The following is a 27,949-nucleotide window of genomic DNA, read 5'->3' on the forward strand; positions in this document are numbered from 1 at the left end:
ACGGTGACGACGAAAGATAAATGCCACACATTTCTTGCGGAAGCATCATTGATTAACTCGAATAAAAAAAATGGTTCAATATCACACGAGCGAGCTTTGTGTTTACTGCTTATGCTTTTGGCAGATCTTGATAAAAAAAAACGCTGAAAGATTACTGGAAGACTATCTCCCTGGCACTCACGTTTACTGCCATTAAGGCCTGAGATCGACGTGGTAATCTGAGGTGAGTTCCGCATTTTGTAGATTATCGACAGCTGAATGACGGGGGTCGCATTCGAAAAACTTAATACGTATTTCCTTAATGAAAAATTGTTCTCTAAACTGGAGGGTTATTTTAAACTCTCATCTCTCTCTTTCTCTAAGTTCTCGCTCTTGTTCATTTGCATTCTAATCAGAAAAACTAAAAAAACTCTTGAGTGAATCAAGATACAACAAGGAAACGCAATAACGCCACTTTCTACTCCGAAGAAAACGGACGTTTTTCAGCTTCGTTGACTGATTTTTCGTTTCTTCATTTCCAATGGTACAGTGATTACGACCACCCGGCTTTCAAGACTGGTCGGCGCAAAGAAACTTAATAATTATAATTCTTTTTGGGTGTGAGTTATTCCCAAAGTATATTACTCGATGTTAAACATTATAGCTTAATTTTTCTGAACAGGTATAAAAACAAACGCTACTACGTGTTAGAGGAGGGATCAATGGAAATTTAAAGTACTAAAATAAATGACTATTGTGTCAGGCGTAACCAATCCATCCACGTGTAACAGGACGAATAAGATTACTTTTGATATTTCAATATAAATTTTACCAGAGCCAAGCGTTGTTTAGCGGTGGAAAAGTTCCACCATCTCTGTGCTTTCCCGTCTCCCGCCACAGATGACTTTAGGAAATTTCCGCGCCACAGTTGACTTGAGGAAATTTCCGAAGCCAGTCGTTTAAAGTTAATTCTTCTCGCCACGGAGTTACTCTTCTTGCTTACACTTCAACAAATGACAAAAGACTTTCAGAAAATTTTGCCATCAATGAACATTATGACTGGCATCAAATTTGATTTTTATCAATATCGGTAACTAAGCTGTCGAGAGTCTGAGATATCGAATAAAAAAAGTCGTGCTTCAAGTGCGCGCTTCGCCAATAAATCTTGTGGTACCGGTACTCAAATTACCTATTATGCCAGATTTGTTCCTTTGATACACCTGCGTCCCATGACTTCTCATTTAGACACATTTGAACTCCAAAAGGTATTCAACAAAAGGTTGTATGAAGTGTAATTACATTTACTAGAACAACTATGATATGCAGACAAACCACAGTCAAAACTTCCCTGTCTTCACAGACATTTTCATCGCCCTGACCTACAACTGAATCACCACTAAATCAATATTGTTACAACCCATAAGCACTGCACATTTTTACCAAAAAGAAAAAAGCAACACTTTTGAGTTGCTCTTAGGAACGAGAATCCGTGTTGGCCCACATCCCGCTTACTCTCTTCTTTTTGACAAATTGATCTCGCGTTTCCAAGCCAGGTTTATTACAACATTCACTGTTATCAGTAATTCAAACTCCTTCAAAAAGTTAAACATATCCCACAATCTAAAACAGCATATAAAAAGTCATTCATCACAGTAAGGCAAGTGAGTACAAATCTTAAAAAAAGTGGTGTACATCCTCAGGGAATAGGAAATAAAGTTTCTGCGCAGAAAACTTGGCTGTGGAAACAGGTCTAGAGAGTGTGTACTTCAACTTCGTTGCCAAGGCCGTAAACAACCGGGCTCTAACCGGGAGATGGAACCGGGGCGCCAATGAGAAGGTGAAGGGGGGTTTTGGGGGTTGGGAGTGTAACCGGTGGTAGAGCTGGAGTCCAAATAGGATGCGGCGTCTAAGAAGACAGAACAAGAACCGGGGGTGGGGTTGATGAAGTCCTCCGGACGGAGTTCTACAGAACACACCCACCAGACTGACCAGTTACAAAACAGATCGCTACCCGTGTGGGCTACATCACCACTGTTGGTCATACCATCTCTTGCACGCATCGACTCAGCTTCGGTAAGTTCTTGGATCAGATCTCAGTTACCATTAGACCTGTGCACAACCTCACTGATTATTTATCTTGTTAGTATTTAGTACGAAAATTTTGTAAGTAAGCTCGATAAATTAGTATTTAGTACGAAAATTTTGTAAGTAAGCTCGATAAACTGTTTACGCCTGCTGGGACCGTAATTTAAGCGAGAATGGATGAAAATATTTAATAGGCGCACCTGTAAGTTTCCACGCGTCTACAACGACTGTTTAACCTCTCATCTGTTCAAACACCACAAAACATACTTTCTGTAAGTAGCCGAGGATACACTGGATTACACTGTGCTCTGTTAACATAAGCAAGAGAATTTTCCTTTCAATATGAAACCTTTATAGTTAGCTTCGTGTGATGCCTCAGGGAAAAATCAATCAAAATTCCAGCGTTCTTCATGAGCGTTAGGTAACTAGTTGAAATTAATTGAAGACGTAGTTAACAACTAATTCATAACTATTTACTGTATATTCGAGGATTTTAAATTAATAACAGAAAGAAAATATGTGCGTTTTGCTAATCCTCAAAGTTGCCAGTACCATTGCCTGCAATATAATATATATATATATATATATATATATATATATATATATATATATATATATATATATATATATATATATATATATATATGTATATATATATACATAATATACACACATACACACACACACACATATATATATATATATATATATATATATATATTATATACATATATAATTATGTTTTATAAATACATACATTTATATACAGGCTACATATATGTACGTATATACATATGTATAATACACACACACACATATATATATATATATATATTACTGTATATATATATAATTATATATATATTTATACACCTACATTTCACTTAGATACATGCATAAACCTATATAAACCTATACATACATACACATTTATATGTATAGATATATATATATATCTATAAATATACCTATATATGTATATATATCTATATCTATAATAAGTATTTATATATCTATATACACAGTATATATATAATATATAAATATATATATATATATATATATTATATATATATATATATATATATATATATATATATATATATATATATATATATATATATATATATATATATATATCTGTAAACACTTGTGGAATGAAGGTGCTCGCCTAATCTTTTTCCACCACAGCTATCACCCAGCACAGCCAACTAATCACCTGGTACATAAGATATTGCTTAGCTCACTTAGGGACGCTATCTCTCAGGAAATATTCTAGCGTTGTTCTCTAACATCAAGGGGATGGGTTAGTCCTACTATGCTATGGCTCAGTGGTGCAGTGCTCAGCTCACCGCCTTACCAGTCCACCGGGCTTTAAATGAGTCCCAGCATTTGCTGGTTCTGAGAAACCAGAAGGCTGTATTCTACTCCAGGAGAGAATAATATTTTACGGTAAACAAATTATTATAGCTATAATTACCTTTCCGGTTTTCCGATGAGGTTGCTAGCCCATACCTTTTCTCCCACATGGGATTGTCACACCAGTCTACTAACTATCGTGGACTTACTCCACAACTTCTGGCAAAATTTATTTATGAAATCACTTTGGAGCAAGCCAAAAGGTCATTAAATGCAATACAAGTTAATGACCAAAATAGATATTAGCTTCCAAGGAATATAATATGTCCAAAAAAAAAAGAATATGTCACCAGCTATGGAAAATCATGGACCATGATGACTGGAAAACTACCGCACTTAGCTATTACATCCTCCTTAAACATCCCAATGTTATTATTACATCCCTCAGAAATCCTTGTGTTTTTAAACATCCTAGTGTTATTGCAGCCCTCCTTAAACATCCTAGTGTTATTACATCCCTCCTTAAACATCCTAGTGTTATTGCAGCCCTCCTTAAACATCCTAGTGTTATTGCAGCACTCATTAAACATCCTAGTGTTATTGCAGCCCTCCTTAAACATCCTAGTGTTATTACATCCCTCCTTAAACATCTTAGTGTTATTACATCGCTCCTTAAACATCCTAGTGTTATTACATCGCTCCTTAAACATCCTAGTGTTATTACAGCCCTCCTTAAACATCCTAGTGTTATTACAGCCCTCCTTAAACATCCTAGTGTTATTACATCCCTCCTTCACATCCTAGTGTGTTATTACATCGCTCCTTAAACATCCTAGTGTTATTACATCGCTCCTTAAACATCCTAGTGTTATTACAGTCCTCCTTAAGCATCCTAGTATTATTACATTCCTCCTTAAACATCCTAGTGTCAAGCATCCAAAGCAATGCCGGGTGGACGACTTCACAGCGGTCCAGGCCTGAACTGGTATTTGGCGCCGTGACTCCTCAGCCAAATATGGGTACTTACCCACTCGACTACGTTAATTCTAAGAACATAGGCACCTCTGGCTATAGCGATCATCGCTTATGAAAGATGTCCGAACAGTTTTTTTTTTTTTTATTCGACCGTAGTCTGGATCCCCATTATCATAGTTGAGAGAGGTAAACTAGATCTTTGAAAACGCACTATATAGAGACAGATATATAGATATATTGTAATGTTGTTCCCTTGCAGTAAAGGTCCACGTGGATTTTCTGCATTTGTGTTGCGTGATGTAACGGTATCAGGGGTTCACAACGTCACAGGAACATTGCAGACTTAGAGAATGGCAGTTAGAACGAATACCGATTTTCACAATGGTAAAAGAGGAACTCCTCCCAATTAAGACTAGGCAATGAAAAAAAATACCTTCACGTCTAAATTCCTCGGTATTTCTTGTCTGTGATTGGATAGTGTCTCTGTTACCTGTAATATTCGACTATTATTTGTGGCTAACCATGAAACAGTGACATGAATAAACAATGTATTTTCGTTTGTTGCAACACGTTAATTCCGTTCTCTGAACTATTTTCATTTTGATTCTCGACGGTAGTAACAAGGCTCTCGTATGATGTATCAAGTGATGTAACAACCTGTTTCGGTGGCTTCCCTTTGCCTTCACGTATCAATTATTCTCTCTTTCTCCCCAACGTTCCATCTTTGACCAACTATAATTCTCTCCATCTTAAAGTTGAAGGTGGGGAGTAGAGGCTACCGATGCAGTTTTTATTTATTAAATTTTTTTTTTAGGTTAGGACATCGAAGTGTAAAGCATGAAGACTTTTGCATGAATTTTATTCAAAATATTATTCGGCATTTTAAATACGTTTAATACATGGCCATATGCTGGGATTTTAATGCGCACCTATCACAGGAGAGAGAGTACTCAACAAAACATTATTTGGAGTTGTAAACACGTTTAATACAAGGTCATATGCTGGGATTTTGATGCGCACCTATCACAGGAGAGAGAGAGAGAGAGAGAGAGAGAGAGAGAGAGAGAGAGAGAGAGAGAGAGAGATCGGTCATAGGGCTAGTTTTTATAAAAGACTTAGTAGTCAAGCCAGACTGGACATGCCCCATACTGGCACTAACTTGTGTAATCAGTGATTACCCGAGTGCATCGAAATTTGCCTGATCACTACAGTGTGTAGGGCAGGCTTTACAACCAGTTATCAACATTTAGTTAATAATTAAAGCTTCGAAAATTGAAATAAATCACAATACATTCGGGTATATATTCTCACAATGCATTGAATAAGAGAGCAAGAGTGACGTTAGTGTGTTTCTTGCTTGTCTTTCCATTTTCCCTATTGAAGTCAGCTCTTCGTCCTGGAAGTTGAACAATAAATTTCCAAAATTCACTCTTAGCCACTTTACTGTAATTATACCAACGTACGAAATTTTAACTTGTATTAGTATTGCGTACCAAAATAAATCTATCGTTCTAGCGCTGAAGTAAAATGAAAATACTAAAAGTCAGAAATTAAAATTAAACTGCAATAATGAAACTCTTATACCAACACCTAAAGCCACAAACAAAGTCACACCATTACACGGTAAGGTCGTTGAACCCTAAACAGTGATTTGAACAGGAGACCCGATTCACACACTTTCTCGGTTAGCTGGTTTAGATGCAGTCTGCCTTATAACAGCACAGGGTCTCGTCTTGAGTGGTGAAATAAATGGCATAGTGCTACGAGCAACACACAACTTTAGCTTAACTATGTTTTTATAAAGCGACCAAAGACACTGGCGATGCTGTTATGGAATAGTGTAAAGAAAAGAATTCAGGCCAAAGGTCAAGCACTAGGACCTATGAGGTCATTCAGAGCTAAAACCGAAATTGAGAAAAAAAAAAAGGTTTGAAAGGTGTAACAGGAGGAAAACCTCGCAGTTGCAGTAAAATAAAATAAGACGTTAGAAAAAGTATATGAACGGGGGTACAGTATAACGAATGAAAGGGGTTGCAAATAGGGGTCAAAGGGACGCTGCAAAGAACCTTAGGTAACGCCTACTGTGCACCACATGAGGTGCACTGACGGTACTAACCCCTACGGGAACGGTACAGTTTACACGACTATAATCCATTAGTCATAACGACCGTAAGATATGAGACATACCAATAGTCCTCCTTTCGACATACAGACTAATTTTGGACGAACCAAGTTCTAAAAAAAAAAAAAAAAAAAAAAAAAAAAAAAAAAAAATTAGGTCTTCGAAAATCCTGACAACCTTGGGCACCATCGTTTTACCAAAGGTCACAGTCGCAAGCACACAGGCGCGTATTCGACAGGCCTTGGGCTACCTGAACGCTTAGGTAAACCAACTCCAAGCTGAAAATTTAAGCTGGTATTGACGTTCGCACTAGTACGAGAGGTGCATTGATGATTACTGAAAAGAGTGCCTGTAATATACGATATTAAGCCCACTCCACGAGTCACATACCCTAAAGAACATCAAGTGGAACACAGTGAAAAAAAAAAAACAATTTACTTGTGGGTACATAATAATAATAATAATAATAATAATAATAATAATAATAATAATAATAACTCCGCAAAATATCGGCAATGAATAACTAGCCAAAGAGCTCAAAATAATTATTTCCAGCAATTTTATCAGATACCAGATAATTATCTTGACCGACGTAGGAACAACAACAGAGGAGGCCAGACTATTTGGGTGATTCTTTCACTTCCACTGGACATTTCACGGGACATAGATGAACCTTACCTTCTGTCACTTCTTGTGTCTAGACATAGCCTACGCATGAACGAAGTTCGGAGTGTATTGATCAGAGGTACAGGGCACGAATTAAAACAAACCCTGAGGTATGGACTACTTGTATTTCATTAAGTGCCACAAATCAAAACTAACATTGAATCATATCTATTACTTAATTATTACGACTTGTTCCTAGGAGGTTAATGTTCGTTTCCGAACAGAGCTTCCCTACTCGAATTTTTATTATTTCTTTCGAATCTTCGTGAAAAAATGAAGAAAAAAGCCTATATACATAATTATCGCACATTAATATTTATCACAATAAAAATAAAATATATGTAAATAATTGAGGATTTTTTCCGTCTCAATTTCATCTTACCCATGACTTCCACTGCTCCCGTGACTGTGTTTGCACATAAGCAGCCGCCAGCCATGCGCATGCCCGGTATTTAACCCACTTATCTATCATTACGTCAAATCGTTATGATGTGACTGGCGAACGTCATTTGTGTGGGCGTTCTGTCGACTCGAAATTTGAAATTATGGCGCGGCTCATCAGATCATCCAAGTCGAAACGTTTATTCCTTGTAACTAGGCCTCTTTTTGAATACGATTGAAATCACTTATCTTGAAAGAATTAATTTTCCTCCATGGAAGTTAGTTTTATATGTGAGTGGCTCTCACAAACGTAATGTACACGACATGAAATTGTAACCTACAGTTTTGAAAAGAGCTCATCAAATTACGACTTAAAAGATAAGACAATACCGCCCACCCACCTCCGTAGCTAACACGGCAAAATTGTAACCAGTCAACAACCTAGGTTACGTGGTGTTATTTTTTATTGGCAACTTGTAAAATTTTACCGGCTGTTGGATGTTTTGCAAGTGACGCAAGTCTACTTTGTTCTGTGCATGGCAAACATATTGTTTCGATGTTTTTTTTTTTTGGCATTTTCAAGATTCCATTCTAGATTTCAGCCAGAATTAATTCGTTTTCTGTACTTTTCTTACACCGTCAAGTACTCTGTAATTGAGATGTGAGAAGTTTGGAAACTTGACAACGAACGATTTGCGGTTGAAATCTTGAATGGGACGATTGAAAACAGCAAGAAAACAGTCGAAAAAATGTCTGTCATATGGAATTGGAGTTCGGACCAGAAACGAACTTTTACTTCACGTTTAATCTGTTTACTCTGGTATAAATAATGTTTACCATTTTTTGGACACCAAGATATGCATGATTTGCGCAGTAGAGTTCAATGAACCTTAAAGTTCTGGGTAATGTTGCAAACGTCTGAGTACAAAATCATACTTATATATTCTTGTATAAACGAAGTATCGGGTCACGTTCACTTAACACTAAACGACGAACTTTTGCTGTAAAATGGGTACACTTTGGTTCTAAAGAATCCGAATTAGATTTTTACATGTCTTGGAACTACACATGCCACTTCAGAGGACACGCATTAAGGGGTAAATTGTTAGTGCGTCCACATCGGCTGGGAAAATGCACCACACGAAACTGTAAAAGTTGCGAAATACCTCCAAAAGCACATTATTGTTCACCGAAAGTTCCGTAGCAATCGATGGAATAATACCGATACCTAACTGTAGCCTGTAATGTTTCACCGTTTGGTTGACAGCTTATACAAGGGACGTATCACCCGATCCTTCCTATATTGAATCATTCAGCCTAACCTCTATATATCATATGTTACTGAAATCAGCAGCTTACTCTTTCCAATGTCTGTCTTCATAAGCGGTTGTCTTGATGCTAGGTGCCTGCATTCTTCTCAGAAGTCTACCAGACACTACACACTACGTCGGGACGGTCGGGCTCGGACGGGAGAGTCAGTACCGATATTACCGGATTATTGTCATGTTACTGCTCGTTTCCTAACGAGGTGGTCGGGCAGTTTGAATTTTCGCTGCGATGCAAACAGCCCCGATATAAATGTCGGACAATTAAGTCTTCCTAGTAGGAACCTGTGGGTTAATAATAATAAAAGAAAATAATAATGGATAAACCATATTTTGAGCATTGTGTTATATTCGGATAACTTTTCGTACATAGGCCAAATACAGTGAGCACAGATTAATATGCATGGACTATTACAGAACATTTATATATGTATAATTAATTAACACATCTCAGTTTTGACATACGGTAAGAACAGTGTGCTTTAATGTAAAATGAGAGGAATTACTTTTGTATTTCAAAGCCCTAGTACCGGTTGTTCATAATACTGACAAACACAATAAAAGTCACCTTTTGATAGTGAAATTTATTTATACCAACAACAACAAAAGCATAAAAAAAAACGAAAACTACCGAGAGGACGAAGAAAAAGTGCAAGTCTTCAGTGTCCGACCAAATCTAGAGGCAGCCGAAGGCAACACGCAAGAATGTAGGAACCAGCACGATTTTTTTTTAGCATTATATAACCAAGAATTAGGTTCCAATTGTTTCAGCCTTAACCGTGTTTGGTAATACTAAGATTTTTTTCTCCCAGAGCGTCGCCCTTATGATGAATTTTTTTCCAAGATCGTAGACTCTAAGAAGGAAAGAAAACAATGAAAGGGAAATATTTACTCTTAATGCAGCCTCTGGCCGAATACTTCGACTTTTCAGAATTTCTTAAAGAAAATAAGCACGTGTAATCTCAATCTCAGTTAGTGCAGGAATCATACATATTTAATTTACAGAAATTCTGTACCTCGTAACGAGACCAGGAACTGAAGCGAACTGCGCTAGGGATGAAGGATTTTTTGTTTGAGAAGGCACCAAAATACTGTCACAGGCGCTCTACTGCCGAAATGATTCTTTCCGAATGACTGATGTTGATAAAAAGCGACGCATTCTGTGATCATCTGGCAGAGGAACGCTGCAGAGAGTGATTAAGTGGAGACGCAGGATCAGAACGTGGAGGAATTTAGTTCGGTTACAAAATCTCTTGGATGAGTTGTTTGACCTGTGCAATCTCATGTAAAATACATTGTTGATGGAGTTGAATATAATTATCGTTACCATTAGTACTATTTTATTCTCTCAATTTACAAAATTGGAAACGGTCCAAATTCGTGACGGCAAAGCTGCAACAAGTCATATTTCAAATTGTCTTTCCATAGGAAAAGGATTTACGCGTAAAACGCACCAGCTGAAATTTTAGCAAAATTATTGTGCATAACAAGGATACAAAAAAATTATAACCTCACAATTAGAGGACTTACTGCCACGAAGGTCTTCGATGCTGTAATTGATGATTATTGTGACTCCCTGAAATCAGAAATTTTAATTAACTTGATTACATATTTCTGTATCGGTAACTTGACGACAAACATGGAAATTTCCACTGACTCAGAGCTGCTCTGTATAGCATATTTCAAATGAGTCCCCGTCCTCATGCTTATTCAATGAACTGGTAAGCAGGGTTTAAAAAATCGCAAAAACTGGTTTTGTGCAAGTCCAATGACAATCGCGAATAACTTCCCGGAGGTGATGGATTGCAATTCGCTCGTTAGTCTGGCACACCCAGACGGTAATCCAGTTATGGCAGGAAAGTTTCCTCCTTTAGTTTATGTTTTTAGAAGAGCACCTTGAGCTCGCACACGCGCCGTTGATTGTCAAGGTCTCCTGGAAAATAATATGCAAAAACGAGTCGGAGGATCGAAGTACCTCCGACAGTGAACAGATATTCATCCCCCACAGCCACATTCAGAGGAGTTACTCTTACGTTTTATCATATCGTTGTAATTATTTTTGCGCATAATTTGTTTAATTGCAGGTCTGAAGCACATGGCTTTTAGCAAAAAATTAGGTCTGGTGTTTTGATCAAATTTTAAAAACATATAAAAGAACGCACTATCTTTCTTTGATTGAAATGATAGCCTTAACAACCAAACGTAAGATAGACCAAGGAAGTAATCTGACCTCAGTCTCGAAGGCGACCATAGTTGTTTGTCGCCATGCAAATCTGTTTTTGTTCTGATATTGCCGAGTTCTTTCCTTTCGCTTGAATGGCTTTGTCATAGCTTTCATAAAGCTTGATTAAGGAAGAAATCCGTTCTCTCGAACCGTCAGAAACGACAAACAATCAGGTTCATCACAGTATTCATGTTTGTATAGTTCAGTAGTAAACAGTTATAACCTAACTTAAAAGCAGAAGCCAACGAGAGAGAGAGAGAGAGAGAGAGAGAGAGAGAGAGAGAGAGAGAGAGAGAGAGAGAGAGAGAGAGAGAACCTGTTTACAGTGCTTAGGGGTATGACATAAGACCAGCTTCATACGAGATTACACATTCCAAGTCTCAGACAAGAGAGAGAGAGAGAGAGAGCTAGCTTTTATAAAACAAATATATACAATTGGATCGCAAGCGGTTACACAGGTGATTGCTAACGGTACGTCACGAATTCGATAAGAAATATGGAAAAAATATATTGCTATTTTTTTTAAAAGCTCATTCACTTGAGAATGGTTACACAGCCTTGTATAACTGAAAATCGGTCAAGCACAGAGCCACAGCGATGCTTCAGCTCTTCTCTCATATCTTTAACACTTTTCATTCGTTTGCACACAGACCACTGTAAATGTGAGAAAATTCATTAGGATAAGGACCTTTTTTATATATATATATATATATATATATATATATATATATATATATATATATATATATATATATATATATATAGAGAGAGAGAGAGAGAGAGAGAGAGAGAGAAAGAGAGAGAGAGAGAGAGAGAGATGATGACATTCGGATATTCTGATTATTCTGTGCTGGAGCGTTTCCTGTAACTAGCGAACAGCTTTGTCACTAACCCCTGCTACATCCAAGGCCACCAGAGCTAGATCTTGATTAGTTTAAGAGCAAGCAACAGCATCACAAGCAGGCAGACTGATTGTATCCCTGCCTGCCTACGTTCTTTGTCTCGCCGATTATCAGGCATCTGTCTTTTTCTCATTCGTTTTTATCTTAATCATCATTATTAGAGATATCACAGTTGTAAGAGCAACGTATGAACGATTCACAATTAAGTGGTAGATTTAGTGTAAGGCAACTGGTGTTGGATTTTGATACCCAGCTCGTCAGAATTCGAGAAGCATTTTTCTGAAGGTAAATAACATCGATCTGTGAGGCTGATTCATTACTGAATCAGGGTATCACGTATGTAATGCGTCTGTATGCAAGTAAAGTAACTTGCACCCACACCAAGTGCAGTAACCCTGATGCTTTCAAGTCTTGGAGATACATATATATGTATATATATATATATATATATATATATATATATATATATATATATATATATATATATATATATATCCATCTATCTATATATATAATATATACTGTATATATATATATATATATATATATATATATATATATATATATATATATATATATATATATATATATATATCATCGAGTTAGGGAGAAGGAGAATTCCTTGTATTTCCTTTCAATGTACTTTATTATGCTGACGCTTCAGGACTATGTGTCCCATTTTCAAAGCTATAAATTAAAAAGACAACAGAATTAAAAATAAACTCAGGTTTTAAAAATGAAAAAAAGGCTTTTACATAAAAGTATAAAAAGAAACATAACAGAAAGGAACAATGGTTACCAAAAAGTGCTGAAGGCAAAAGCTGAGTGACACTCAGGTCACATCTGGGGCAATTAAACAGGTAAATGACTCCTGAGGTCATCAAAGGGCGCAGACTTTCTTTATATTTAAACAGAGACTTGATCGTCATTGGATTATTAGGTATTAGTTTCAATTCGACAGCCGGTAAATATTTGTTTATTATGTGTTGTAAATCTTTGTAAAATATTTACCGGCTCTTGAATTGAAACTAATACCTAATAATCCAATGACGATCAAGTCTCTGTTTAAATATAAAGAAAGTCTGCACCCTTTGATGACCTCAGGAGTCATTTACCTGTTTAATTGCCCCAGACGTGACCTGGGGAAGTATGTGGGCTCCACTCTCAGGTTGTTGAAGGTGAGATTAGACTCTCATCGTGGCGTAAGTTACCAAACGGGCGCTAAATTATCAAACCCCGAATTTTCATGCATAAGAGACCACAGGAAAAAATGCAAATATAATATCAATTACAAGGATTTCAAAATAATAGGCAAAGCTCTGAATGACCAACAGTTGCCATTACTAGAATCTCTTTTTATTAAACAACTAGTTCCCCAATTAAATGCTCAGTCCACATCAACACCTCTATACCACTCAAGAGTTTCCGTTGGAACCAAAACGGACCCTGAGTGTCGCTCAGCTTTTGCCTTCAGCACTAATTGGTAACCTTTGTTCCTTTCTGTTATGTTTTTTTTATACTTTTATGTAAAAACTTTTTTCTCGTTTTTAAAATCTGAGTCTATTTTTAATTCTGTTGTCTTTTTAATTTATAGCTTTGAAAATGGGACACATGGTCCTGAAAGATCAGTGTAATAAAGCACATTGAAAGGAAATAAAAGGAATTCTCCTTCTCCCCTAACTCGATCTGTTCATCAGGTTTAAAGCAACTGCCTTCGACTTCGATATATATATTCATGATGTTGCCTTGTAATATGTATATCCTCCTATAATTTTGATATATTTACTCTTCTATTTTATTATGTGTTATGTATATAATAATAATAATTGTTGAAAATTGTATGTAGTGTAGTGTCAGATCTCAAAAGAGTTAGTGATTCAGATAACAGTGTAATTTAGAATTAATAATATCTTTCTTGATAAAAGTGCACTAGTGGGAGAGAGAGATTTGAGTTTTAGACCAGATGTGTCATCTGTAATCAGTTCAGATAAGAGAGCGCATTTTTTTGTGTTAAGCGTTGATAGGTCGGGAATAACAATCAAGTCGTGTTGGGATTTCTGTAAAAGCTTTGTCTCATACGAGAAGAAGACGAAAGTTTCGTAATGTTACATACATGGCTCTGATCACGCATGCCCCTTTTGAGGGTAGAGCACATGGCAATTGTGTCATGTTTAAGATTGCATTGCTCTGATCATGCGTTGTCCCGATTGCGTTCAAAAAATTTTTTACTTTCCTTGTATCTCATACCCAAAATGCCTTAATGACGTCGTATATTTCATTTTCTACTGGAATCCCCTCTCTCTCTCTCTCTCTCTCTTCAAAAGAGAGTAATTTTAACGTAATATATTTGTGGTCACTGGTATTGGTATTAGCTTTTGAGATCTGAATTTAGTAAAATTATTTAATTTGTAACGGCAACGTATAAAAAGCGTGTTTTGTGAATCGAAAGCAGCTGCATATTCTGGGATTTTACAAAGATTTTCACAAGCTTGTATAAGGTAAAGTGCATTTTACCTATTATTACCATGGTATAAAAGGTATATTAGGGAATTTTTGCCTAAGTGAAATGATTTTATTGATAAATCTTTTGTGTATTTTGTGTGTTCTTGTGTTTGCAATCTCTTGGTTTTTTCACATTTTTTTTTTATTTTGGTGATTCAACATTTATTTACTTAGCAATTTAAGTATTTCTTAATAATTTAATATTGCATACTTGATTTAGTTTTCATTTACTAAGATTTTCTTTTCAAATCTTGAGTAATTCTTGATAGTTTAATTTAACCCTTAGTGGATGGATTGAGCTTGAGTGTGAAGTAAAACAGGTTTGTGGAGGTGGACGGATTGCGCTCCAGTGTGAAGCAGAATTACGCACCAATGTTATGGTAATAATGATTCGAAACAAAGGTGCCAATACTTCTACATGCTATAAATTCACCAATGGCAACTTTTAAACAGACGTGAGAGCTAGGCCAGTATCAGTAATGCTTGTGACTTCAAGGGGGAAGGTACTGCCATCTATCTCTCACATGAGTCTTTTTGTAAATCTGCTTGTAAATATACGAAGGGGTTGCTGTTGTTTTTTGTTTTGTCTTTTACAATAGTATGTCGGTTGTCAATGTAATTTTACAAAGAAAATTGCAAAGAAACATTAGAAAAAGCATGTAAAAGTAAAAAAAAATTACTGAATCTTCCTTCTCGTAAACTTACATGAATATTTTACAACAAATATGACAAATAATTGTTACTGCTTTTATTTCTTATCTGTTTTGATATTGTGTGAGCAGTAATAATAATTTTACAAAATCCTAAAAACTTATTTATTAGAAAAAACATATATAAGGTGGTAAAATTTACAATTGTCTTGTAAATGAGGCCCCACAAGGGGTTGTAAATAGTCATTTTCAACTTCTCTTGGAAGGTAGGGGAAGTTTTTTAGAATTTTTTTATTTATACAGTGTGAATGCACGTGTCATTCTCTTTCCATTGATGTGATTTTTTTTTTTTATTTTGCCGACCTCAAAGTTTCCCCAGTCTGGGGTGCTGCACTTTGATAAATTATGCCGTCCCTTAAGGGTTAAATTTTGCTTGATGAATTTAATTTCTTGGTAAATTAAAGTTTTTGTGATTTAGTTTTGTTTTATAATTTAATTTAAGATTTAGTTAAATTTTGTGTTGTTTTCAAGTAATAATCAGTTTTTTAGATTGTGAATTCTAATTATAAATTTTGAATTTAAAAATAAATTTTTGTATTTAAAATGTTTAAAAACAGTATCTCATTTATTGACCACCAGTGAATAGGATTAATCGTGTGTGCATAAAACAAAGTGATAAACATGTTTTGTTCCTTTAGTTTTGCTGAAGTGAATTAAGACCAGGGAAACAACTGAAGTTGTTTGATGGAGTGATGCCCTTTTACTCTCTAGTATATTTCTTGTTTAATTGTTGATACCTCACACTAGTCTTGATAAACTTAGTTTGATTTTTCATGTGATTAATGAACTTTTTAAGTGATCACTGTTACCTTTAGAGTACTCAGTCGTAATTCTTATTGTTATGAGAATTCAGGTATCTGGCTGAAGTGAGGTAAATTTTCGAATTTTGTGATCAGTTGTGTAATAACCAGGTACTTGGTACACATCGTGAATATATATATATATATATATATATATATATATATATATATATATATATATATATATATATATATATATATATATATATATATATATATATATATATATATATATATATATATATATATATATATATATATATACTCGTATATCATACTTAGCTGATCTACTTAAGGAGAGGGATGGGTATGATATAAAGCTAGCTGAGCTGGTTATTGTTTATTATTTATTCTGAAACGTTATTCTTTAAAACTTAATTTCATCTTTGCAGGGTGTAATTTTTAACAGAGAAATATCTAAGATAAAACTGATGGCAGGATCCTAACACCAATTCTAACTGTTCAAGTTATGAGACACCGAATCAAAATCACCTATGACCGCAGTTAACCTTGATGTTGGCTCTAGAACATGTTTTCAAGCGCGCTTGTGTTGTGGCACATTCCCGCTCACGCCCAGGTCGTCAGCAGTTTCCCGCACTCTCTGTGCCAGGATGAATTGCAACTGACGTAGCTGACACGACACATTATTTGTTTAGGATAAATTAACATCTCTGAGAAGTGAGTTTCTTCGGCTGCCAAGATAAGTCTTCAGCAATGTCAGCGTCGGAGAACTTGCATCTTCGCTAAAAACTTGTTCTTGTTTGTGAAGTCTTGTGACGCTATTAGATATGCAGTAGATAAGTTACAGAAACCGGATCACTCTGTGATATAACTATTTTCCTTCTGTTGCTTGAACATGACTGTGGGTTCGTATCATAACACCGATGTTGTTACCAGTCTAAAAATTACAAATACTCCTCTGATCATGGCCATGCATGATATGTCATTATGCTAAGGGTGCTTCACAGATTTTTACCACTGATTTATATAATTACTATAATCTGATACCAGTCACCACGATATTCCTATACGATTATGGAGAAATTTCTAAGGAGATTAATCTTCCCAGCTTCTGCTTCAAGAAGTAAAATAATTTTACCAATAATCTTTGTTTTGTAAAGGAAGTGCAAACTGTGCGTCAGTTTAAGAAGGTGATGTAACGCCAGATATACCATGCAAATCATACAGGATTGTTTCAGGAATTCTGTAACCTCAAATACATGGTGCAGCATGTGAAACATTGCTTCAGAAGGTCTGTAGCGTCCAAATATACTGCAGATGATGTACCAAAGCTTCAGCAAGTGCTGGAACGTTGACGCAGACAGGGTTCTTCAGCAGTTGCTGTGAGAAATCAGAATTCTCGGGTCACAAAAATGTTTGCCTTATAATTAAGGAAACTTTCTAACTTTAACTGCACCTGAAGACTCGTAACTGAGAGAACATTTTGTACTTAATATGTAGATATTCTGGATGCCACTTTTGACTTTTGCTTAACCCGCTCTCTAGGATGGTAACAAGTAGGACGGTGGCCAGAGAATACCACAAAAACTCGACTCTCAACTAGATCTGTAAATTCCAGTTATTTTTGCTACTCTTCTGACACAACAACAACACCCGGATTTGATTGTTGTGAGGGCTTGATGTCGAGTTAAAGATCTTCGTATATTTTTTCCCGAGGCAAGAAGAAATATGGGATAGATTTATTTTTAGTTTTTCATAAATAATACAACTCAAAGGTTTTTGTCAAACGTACGAAATCTACAATACAGATTGAAATCTCTTTCCTGACAGTAGGCCCTATGACATTATAAAGCTGCAGCATTCTTAAAACTACCGTTGCTCACCATGAACGCGACACATTTTTACAGGAATTTGAAACTTTGTTTTTGTAATGCACATTTCATACTCACTGCTAAGCAATGAACACAAACTCGATTATAACAAAAGATCTCTGTTTGCAGGCAACATGAACGAAGAATACCAGTGGATCGACCGTGGCTACGGTAAAAACAACGTGAAGATCTTACACGTGAGGAGGGAAGGCGTCGTGCACTCGATCAAGGAGTATGAAATCAACACACAGCTGACTCTCAACAACGACAAAGATTACATCTACGGGGACAATTCGGACATCATTGCTACCGATTCCCAGAAGAACACCGTGTATATCTTAGCCAAAAACCACGGAGTAAGTTTTTCATTTGTTTTGCACTTAAGGTACAAAATTCATTTCCTTACAGTCCTTTTTACTACGACATAACACTTTTATTAGAAAATATTATTAAAAATGTTTCGATTAGTAGCACTAAGAAGTTATCCTTTGAAATCAAATGGCTGTAGAAAATATGGTTTATATCTAAATTTTCTTTATTGTTTGTGATTGAGATCTTTAGTCGAAATTGTCTCTGAGGAAAACAATCGGAAATAATTTGTATTTCGCAGTTAATTTTACCGAAGTTCTCGTGGGATTCTTTTAATATGGACAGCCACCGGTAAATAAAGTTCACAACTGGTCAAGTCTCGAACTGAAACACACATTATGTCTATAATTTACAACATAAAACAATGTAAACAATGTAAATCTAATATGATTTTTGTGCAACGGCCTAGACTGCCTTAAATAAATTTCTGACATCTTTTCCAGATAGTTTCCCCAGAAGACTTTGCTCTGCTTCTGTGCAATCATTTTTTGAATAAATATCCGTACGTAGAGAAGGCCAAGATTGACGTTGACGCCTACCCTTGGCGTCGGATCGTTTCAGAAGGGAAGGCCCACAACCACGCATTCCTCTTCTCACCTGAGATCCAACACACTTGCACGGTCTCCCAGAGCAGAGGAGGTTTGTCACTCTCTCTCTCTCTCTGAGCATAAAAAATGTCATCTTCTGTTCTTCTTCCTAGCAATATGATCTTGGACTGTTGTTTGGCATTCACTGTCTCTGGACTATGTATTCTTGTTGTTCTCTATATTCTCTGTAACATATATATTTTGCTATCTGTGGATTTAGGACTGTTTTAACAAAGCCTGTTTCCCCAACAGTCACTTGCTACAGTCCCACTTTAACTGCAGAATCAAGGTTGAAACTCCCGCAACACAGACCATTCCTTGCTCCTCAGCGGCAAGGTGAACTCTTTTTACACACCGCGCCATTCACGTCGATATTGCATTCACTCCTTCACTTTCTGGATATTTAGGATCTTCATTTCCAGTACCTCTTGTACAATATCCAAAAGATTACTACCTGGTTGTAGCAGAAGTTAAATAGGAAGAATGTTTCAAGATGTTACTGTGAATGTAATCAAGTCAACAGAGAGTGATGCGAGAGAAGCAAGGAGTCATGTAAAGGACGAAAGCGGTTGAGTGAGAAGTAAAGGTAAAAATTATTTAAATGGCTGGAGTGGTTAGGAAGAGTGCAGCATAATGAAAGGATCAATGGGGCAATGAGGCTGCAGGGGCACTTGAAGGAAAGGTATAGGCGCATAAGAATGAGAAATTTAGTGCATAGTGGCATAGTGAATTAAGGGAACTTTATGGAAGTCATGGAGAAAGTGAAAGCAGATGAAAATCTACCATTGAATTTAAGCAAGATCTTTATGGAGAATAAGTCTCATCGTTAAGGATATGAACAAGAGTTTTTTGAGCAAAGGACACAAAAGGAAAGTCCCTGAAATTTCCTTATGTCGGTGGAATGAATATTTTGAACAACTGTTGACTCTAGATATGGAAGAGAGGCAGATCTGAATGATGCAGGAGTAAAATGATGAAGTGTTAATGTAGGAATGCTGAAGGAAGTAACAGGTGAGGATGCAAAGAGGCCATTTATGAGCATGAACAATGGAAATGCAACAAGAATATATGGGATTACAAATAGATGATGTAGTATGGTCATTATGGTGCAAAGGAGTTGCTTACAAGGGTGTGTAAGGTATGTGTGGATGAGGAAAAGGTATTTTGGAGTGGCTTTACTGAGTAACTAGGACAGACAACAGAATGATAGAAAAGGACAAACAATTGAAGTTTAGAACAGTAATAAGGGGTGTGAATCATACATCTGCCGTGAGTCACTTCAGCTAACATATAGGGATTCAACTTGCCACTGTATATAGTATATTTTGCAGCTTCCTAAATTCTGCGTTAGGTAGATTATGATAGGCGGAGATGCAGCAGTCCATTCTGTTAATGGCACAATTAATTACAAGTTTATCAATAAATCTCTTATCAGGGAATGTTATAACAATGGCAACATTTCTAACAGGATATCCAGTAACCATTACAGCATTATTGATTTAAAAACCGAGAGAAAAATTGCTATCAGTATTCACCTAAATGTCACCGAGACATTAATTTTTGTGTCCCACTAACATTTCAGTCTCATTTTTATCCTCGATGTTGTTGATGGAGCAAGAGAATTAGATGTCATCCTCGTATCACTCGAACTTCGCCCCATGTCTCTGTGTCACATTTGAGGATCCAGTCGCGCGCACACAAAATATGATTAGATAACCCATTTCTTGGGGTATCCCTCTAATGTCTCATGGGATGAATATGAGTTTCAAATGTATACAAAGTGCTTTCTGTCCTACAAATAGTCTCCCAAGTGCTTAAAGGCTTCATCAAGAACTCCAACGGATCGTAAATCATCTAGTAGTAGTTCTTGCACAATTGTACCAAAACCCACTGGATCAAATAAAACCAGGATCCCACATTTGCCCTCATTCTGAATTTCCTAATGATCATTAACAACACTATCTGGCAAATCATTTACCCTTACCTGGTGAATAACTAGTTGTTCAAGGTCGGCATGAACTTGAGGTTTGATAAACAAGTGCACTTTTCAAAACTGGTTTAAGATGAGCCACTTTCTCAAATACAAGAAACTTAAATTCAGAAGCACTGGTACTTATAACTTTCAATATTATATCAATGAGGCATGAAAAATGTTCCACTTCAACAAATTCAAGTGCATTGGCATCAGATCAGTTTGACAGTTCGATACAGTTGTTTCCTATCCACTGCTGCTTCTAAGATTTTGTGACAATTATATTGAGTTTTCCTCCTTTTTATCTGGTCATTGTGAATGTTCTTTACTATTTCAGTCCTCTTCACTTGTCCTCTTTACTTCTTTTTCCCCTCTTTAGTTCCAGGGTCTCTTAACTGAACCAATGTGAGCTGTCCTTGATTGTTATGTATTTTTCCTTCAAATGGCACATAAATTCACTTTTGTTCACCCGACTGTACATAATATTATAAACACAGTCCCCACTTAATAATCTAAAAAGTTTACAATAGCCATATGGAGTATATAGACCATATTTTCATTCTTGTCCGAGTCACTTCATTATTGAAAACATGTGGTGAGAAATTCAATATACTCCTAAATTTAGAGTTTCTTTGTCACGTCTTTCCAATGTTGTTATTCTAGACGTTATAAGATTATGCACTGGAGAGATGGTGCACCTCTCTTTAACACGATGATCAAGTACACTATTATTTACTAAGTAAAATAGAACAAGATCTAACATATAGACCAATCGAAGTTGTAGCTCAGTCAGTATTACTAACCAGTGTGATACCAAGTAGGCCTACTCCCCCATAGAAAGTGAAACGTTTTGTTTCGTTTTCTAGTCTTAAAAATAAAAGTTCGATATCCACAGGGCCTCCGCTGCTATCAACGGGACTCACAGGGATGAGAGTATTGAAAACCACCCAGTCAGCCTTCACGAATTTCGTCGACGACGAGTTTCGTTCTCTCCCGGACATGAAGGACAGGATTTTCTCCACAATCATCACGGCGAGCTGGCAGTACAACATCGTTGACGGCGTCGATTTTGGAAAAATTTGGTAAAGTTAAAAAGAGGAGGAAAGTATGACATGGCTTTGACGAGTTTTATACTATATCTCTTGCAGTGATGGCAAGGAGAGTGTAAATTAAACGGTACATCAGTACTCAAGTCTTTTAGACAATGCCTAAAATGACGATTTAGCTATCTGTCCAAATGACTCTCCGAGATGAGTTAATGTATACTTCGATACGATATATAACTTTATCATATACGCTATGAAAGCATAACACACACATACATACATACATATATTATATATACATACATACATATATGAATACACACACAATGTATATATTTATATTTGTATATATTTATATGTACTGTATATATATGCAGTTTCCTACTTGGAGGGGTTCGTTGCCAAGCTTTCAGAAATAATATTTAGGCTGAGATATCTAGAATGACAGAGTATACCATTCTTGTTTAATTGGTATCAATGCTCCCTTCCTTGACAATTTAGATTTCATGTTGTTTTTCATTCTGCTTGCTACACGTGCTATTCTGACGTTCCTTGGCACCATATTTAGTGGCATGCGATGAATATTTTTCTTTGTTCGAGGACTGTTCTTCAGTTCTCTTATGAACCTGATTTCTTTATTTTTATGACCTGCAGCATTCTCTTCATGTATGTCTATTACTGTAGTGGTATACGTTGGTATTGAAAAACAAATCTCGCTAGGGCTTTGTATAAGTTCAGTTTGATCTTGCCTGCCAGAAGCTAGAGGGAATCGATATATTTTCATGGCCAATTGATGCTTTGATGCCAATACCCCTTGCTTGCTTGGCTTTGGAATGATTTCGGAATTTGTAACCTAGTAGTTTTGTTCCCTGCTCAGTTTGCATGGGAACAGTTTAACAGAAAAAGCTCAGGCTTTGGTGTTGTCCTTTTTGGGACCCCAGGCTTCTATAGCCCTCTCGTTTTGTTTGCTTCTTATTTCTTAGTCATTTTATAACAGTTTGGGTTTGCTGCAGTTTGTGTTTCCTTTTCGATCTTTGCTTGCTTTACTTTACTTTTCCCTCATCCAATTAAGCAGACTGTGAATGTAGTCATCGGCAAATTGGGTTGTAAGGGGGTTTTAATGTATAGAACTTCACTTCTAAGGTTGAATGTGTACCCTACAAAACCCTGCTGAACAATGATATAAGCTTACATAATTTCAGATGCTAAGTGATGGAGTTGATAAATTCAAATTTGGCGTTATAGGCTTTATCGATATCCCTCACGACCAATAGACCAGCTTTACTTAGTTCTTTCATGGTGTCAGTTGCACAGGAGACTATGTGTAGCATGCTGCGTACTGTCACCTAGTCTGATTTCAAACTTTTTCCATGAGGATTTTGTAGTATTCGAGAATGTATAGCAATCTCTGGAGCATACTTTTCACATATAGCTCTAGTACTGTTTAAGTAGACAAAATGACCTTCAGTATAGTGGACTTTTATTTTCTTTAAGAGGCTTGGAGATGAAAATCATATAAATTTCCCACAGCCTTATGATACTGCCTTATATATATTTCATGGCACCTGATGGTAAAACCTTGGCAGTAATGAGTTATTTGGCCCTTAAGGCATTTAGTTCTAAGGATTTGAGGGTCAGATGACCATAATAAGTCTGTCACTGAAAACAGAGGGATGTACCACTTCATGCGACTCTTCCGAGCTCGTTGCAATGCTGGTAATTCCCAGTTCTTCAGGAGGTCGAAGATCAATGAGCATGCCACGCTTAGTAAGTTAGGCTAGTCTAGATCAGTAGATGTTATTTTTTGTGATATCCCCATAGTTGTCATTTTTGGTGTCAGACCATGACTTCTAGGTGGGGCATTATGGCTTAGGGTCTTTTCTACCCTTAAATTTATTTGCTTTATCTTAAAAGGCCATGGGTTGTCATAGAAGTCAGTGGCCAATCTGATCACTGTCAGCCAGTTTTCGAATGTAGGTGTTTATTGCTCAAAGTTTTCTTTTTTGTAAAAAAAAATAAAAGTTCCTGGAGGCTAGGGATGTAAAATCTATAGTGTTCCATATTCACTAGGTATTTTCATAATTGTCTTCTAATATCATATGTTGGAGGATGTCAACTGAAGGTTCTAATAAAAATTTTGTAACTGTTATTGGTAGCCTCTGCTATACATTTCGCGAGCTTCTCTGTTTCCGAATCTATTGCAGACATGTGGCAGGGGTTCAGTTCCTAGGATTCTAATTTGGCAAGATCTTTGCTGTATTTCTTTTCATCTAGCATTGTAGATGGACTGTTAGACATGAGGATGTCACTTTCTAATGGTTATAGCTGAATTCTAAAGGTGATCTGAATATAGTCTGAGCCAATATTTCTTCTGTTCAACTGAATAGTTAAATGGCCCTAGGGTTTTGTTGGTTACAACAACATGTGGTGTACCTCTGCTGTGGCATATTACATAGGTCTTAAAGCGCGATATTTTGGTTCAGGTTGAAAGTCGCTGTGCTTGTTGCAACTGGCTGGCTGTATTTACTTTTGGCCCATTCAAAGTGTGTAAATATTACGTGGTCCCTTGTATTCAATACGTGAATTGGCAGATGATTTTCTCTGTACTCAGAGAATTAGGTATTTGAGGCGGGCAGAGTCCTTTGCAGAATCAATTGTTTTGAGTCCATGTAGCATTCTGTTGTTTGTCTGCTTTAATGTATCAGAGTGAAGTGGTTGTCGTTGAAGGTGGTTTGAGATTTACTTGGGTAGGAACTTTATAGTCATTCCAGTGTATGATTATAGGCAACATTCTGCAACAGGGCAGTTGAACTGACAGACAACATTAAACACTCTATGAAGGTCTTTGGTTGGAGCTTATGTTTTATTAATTGTTACAAAGACTTTATTCTCATATTAAATAATAAGTATATTCTGGGCAGGGAATATAAGCATTACATTTTATGGCCTGTCTTGCATGGGCTTCTCCTCCTTTTGGTGTTGGTTGTCCTTGAATACCATATAGAACAGTTGTTTGACTGGAGAAAAGATTTTACCTTGGTGTTCTTGAGTGTGATACAATTTTTCTGGTGCATGTTTTATACAGTACTGAGAATGATCACTAATATTTGTCTTGGGAAATGGACTTGACCTTGATTTTATGGTTTATATTCAGATCACTCTACTGTAAATGCTCTACAGTCTTGTTCTCCAAATCCAGTCAGTTACAGCCTTACAACTGTTTTCCCAGCTACACTCAACTTCGGTGGGAAGTGTGGATAGTGTCACATCATGAGGAGCATAAAGCACTCCCTTATTAACTTACTCACCCATGAACAAATTTTGTGGTCATGTTCTCCTTTGTGAATGCATTGAAGTTTAGCTGTACACTCCTTACTGTAATGATCAATGAGTATAATATAAGCACAATCAGTGTTGACACGTGTTAATTGATATTATTAAAATCTCAGTAAGAAAATCTCAAATGATGTTGCAAATAGTTATTGTAGCATTGTAAACAATATCAAAATGTAGAAATGAGGAAGTTTCTAGTCCATACTGCAGACCATGTAATTAATTTCAGAAGACGTATTACAAAAGAGGGTTTGGAAATTCAGAAATGTTAAACATGCTTCAAAAACCTGGCGTCATTACTTATAAGTGGAGGATACATGAACCAACTCAATGTATTAAAGAAACTGAACTTTTACCCAGCAGAGCTGAGTTCATATATCTTGTAGTTAGTTCCAGGGATAGTTACTGAATTTATTTTTAGCTGGTCCTAGTTATAAATACTGCATTTACAATACTCCTTTCACAGTGCTATTGATTTTATCCGTTCTTTTTACCCTAGGGCGAATGTGTACAAACTGGTAATCGACAAATTTGCTGGTAATCCAGATACTGGCATATTTTCGCCTTCAGTTCAGAATACCATCTATATCCTTCAGAAGGCGGCTCTAGATGAAATCCCCGAGGTGGGTCCTTGGACATTTTTTTTTTACTACTGCTCATTAATTATCATGGTTTTTCCAAAATATCAAGCATAGGTATCCAATGCGTTCATACAATGATTGATGAAAACAATTCCAGTGAGTTAGCAAATATCTTGTCGGTCTTTATGAGGGACTGCATCTTAAATGAATGACCAAAACCCAAAACTATTTTGATTAGCTGGCCTCATCCTCTGCGCCTAATCCCCAAGCTAGTCATAAACTTCATGTCAGCCAAGGCTGTTAGATACTTGGGTATTGTAAGACTTCCCAAATCTACTAAGACGGTGGTGATGATGATGATGATGTCATGTGCTTCCAATCTTTTGTAATACCATTGTAGTCAATTACCTGATGTGGCAGTTTCATCTCCAGATAATGACGAATCTGATTCCCCAGTTATAAAGAACCAACTGATGTAAGAAGCAGCAATTTATAATTGGTTATAGGTATCATCATAACTTACTGCAACTTAATTCAAAGGGGCTTACGTTTTTGATCAGCCAGCAATAATAATTGCAGACTGTCAAGAAAAGCATAACAGAAAGTTAAAAAAAGTCTGTTATGAAAAAAAAAAAAAACATTTGTTGAGGCTTTAGAGCTGGAATTGCATTTATAAATGAGAGGAAATTTAAACATTTACTACCTACTGTCGTCTTCCAATCAGAAAATGATGGCCGTTTCAGGTAGCAATTAAGCTGTGCAAATCTTTCAAGCAAATCTTTTCTCCACTCCACAGATTTCGAAGATCAGCGTCACTATGCCTAACAAGCATTACTACACGGTGGACCTGAGCAAATTCCCAGAAGTGGGTAGTCCGGAAAACAACGAAGTCTTCCTTCCCATGGACAAACCAGCCGGGAACATCACGGCTGTTCTAGGAAGGAATACGAAGTCCAAACTTTAGATATTGTTACTTCTGGACTCTTGAAAAAGTTGTAAAAGGACCATGAACAATAGGCGTAAGGCTTTCTTTTTAAACAGGAGTTTGATATCAGGTATCTGGTGTCAGGTCTGATTTATTTTGCTTTAAGGATTGAACTTAGTAATGAATGCATTTTATTCCTTGCTATTCATGTGGTCCATCTATGTGTTGTTGACCCGGGAATAAAGTACCATTTTATTATTCCATGGTGAAAGACTGCTGATATCGTCATCCATATATTTTTTTTTACTTTAATACTTACTACAATTTGCAGCAAGACCTACTAAACGAACCACAGAACATTATAATTCGGAATATCCATGATCTATAAGGCAGTTCGGGAATACAGCATAAGACTACTATGTTGCCATGCATAATGTTTACAAAGTCAGCCCTCAGTAGCAGAAATATCATCTTGGTCTTCAACGGTTATAAGAAATTCTGTTTTTGAGGAACCGTACATAATGAATCAATCTCTGTAAAAGGATATTCAATTCTTGGCAAAATAAAATTTAGTGGAAATGATAAATTAATGGGTGACATAATGTACATTGCTAGGCTTCTGTGAAGTCGACTGATCACTATAAGTATAGCAGATTATATTAGTCGAACAGTTAGAAGTTATATGGGAAAGTGAGGCAACTTTAGTTAGAAAAGAAAAGATTCAGAGATAGAACTCCTTGCTTACTGCGAAGTTACGCAGCTTGTACAACTCGGTGTGTTCTGTTGCCTGTCAGTAGAGAACAGCTGATAGAAATTGTGCCTTGTGGACAATAATAATTTAGGGCTCCGTTTATGAATTCGCTTGCTGGCTCTAACGCAATAACTAATAAAAATGAAAAGTACAAAAAACAGAGGGGACTTTAAGGTAAGTTGGTGCTATCCCTCGCTAATGCATGGACATAATTATTGTAGTTTAAGGAAACAAAATACTCTTGCTTTGCTAAATTCAATCGAGCTGAAATAATTTCTTAACCCATGTCTGTGAAATGTGCCTTCAACCCTATACATGTTCATAATAAACAAATTTATCCTCTATGCAATCAAATGATTTTGTTTGATTTCCCAGTCTTTAAGTATTTTCTTGAAACTTTTCAGAATTCAACATCTATGTAGTGTTCGCATGCATCTTCAGAATTACTTGACACTCAAAATCCTTGAATGGGATTACAAAAATACGAGTGTCTCATTACTTCTAGAGACTGGATTTCCTAGGG

The 27,949-nt window shown here is 36.4% G+C and overlaps 1 protein-coding gene across 3 annotated transcripts; it reads left to right on the forward strand.

Moving 5' to 3' along the window:
* Positions 1 to 1,508: 1,508 nt before the first annotated feature.
* Uro (Urate oxidase) lies at positions 1,509 to 27,780 on the forward strand. Of its 3 annotated transcripts, none has more exons than XM_067108739.1 (6): positions 1,509 to 2,052; positions 17,992 to 18,218; positions 18,675 to 18,870; positions 21,686 to 21,872; positions 25,669 to 25,792; positions 26,547 to 27,780. In XM_067108739.1, exons 2-6 carry the CDS (start codon positions 17,997 to 17,999, stop codon positions 26,712 to 26,714), a joined length of 897 nt encoding a protein of 298 aa, XP_066964840.1. In that variant the 5' UTR covers positions 1,509 to 2,052; positions 17,992 to 17,996; the 3' UTR covers positions 26,715 to 27,780. The 3 variants fall into 3 exon arrangements, with proteins under 3 accessions (XP_066964840.1, XP_066964841.1, XP_066964842.1); XM_067108740.1 differs by lacking the exon at positions 1,509 to 2,052 and adding an exon at positions 2,068 to 2,336; XM_067108741.1 differs by lacking the exon at positions 1,509 to 2,052 and adding an exon at positions 12,177 to 12,303.
* The last annotated feature ends 169 nt before the right edge of the window (positions 27,781 to 27,949 follow it).

Source organism: Macrobrachium rosenbergii, chromosome 9 (genome assembly GCF_040412425.1).
Source record: "Macrobrachium rosenbergii isolate ZJJX-2024 chromosome 9, ASM4041242v1, whole genome shotgun sequence".
Lineage (NCBI taxonomy): Eukaryota > Metazoa > Arthropoda > Malacostraca > Decapoda > Palaemonidae > Macrobrachium > Macrobrachium rosenbergii.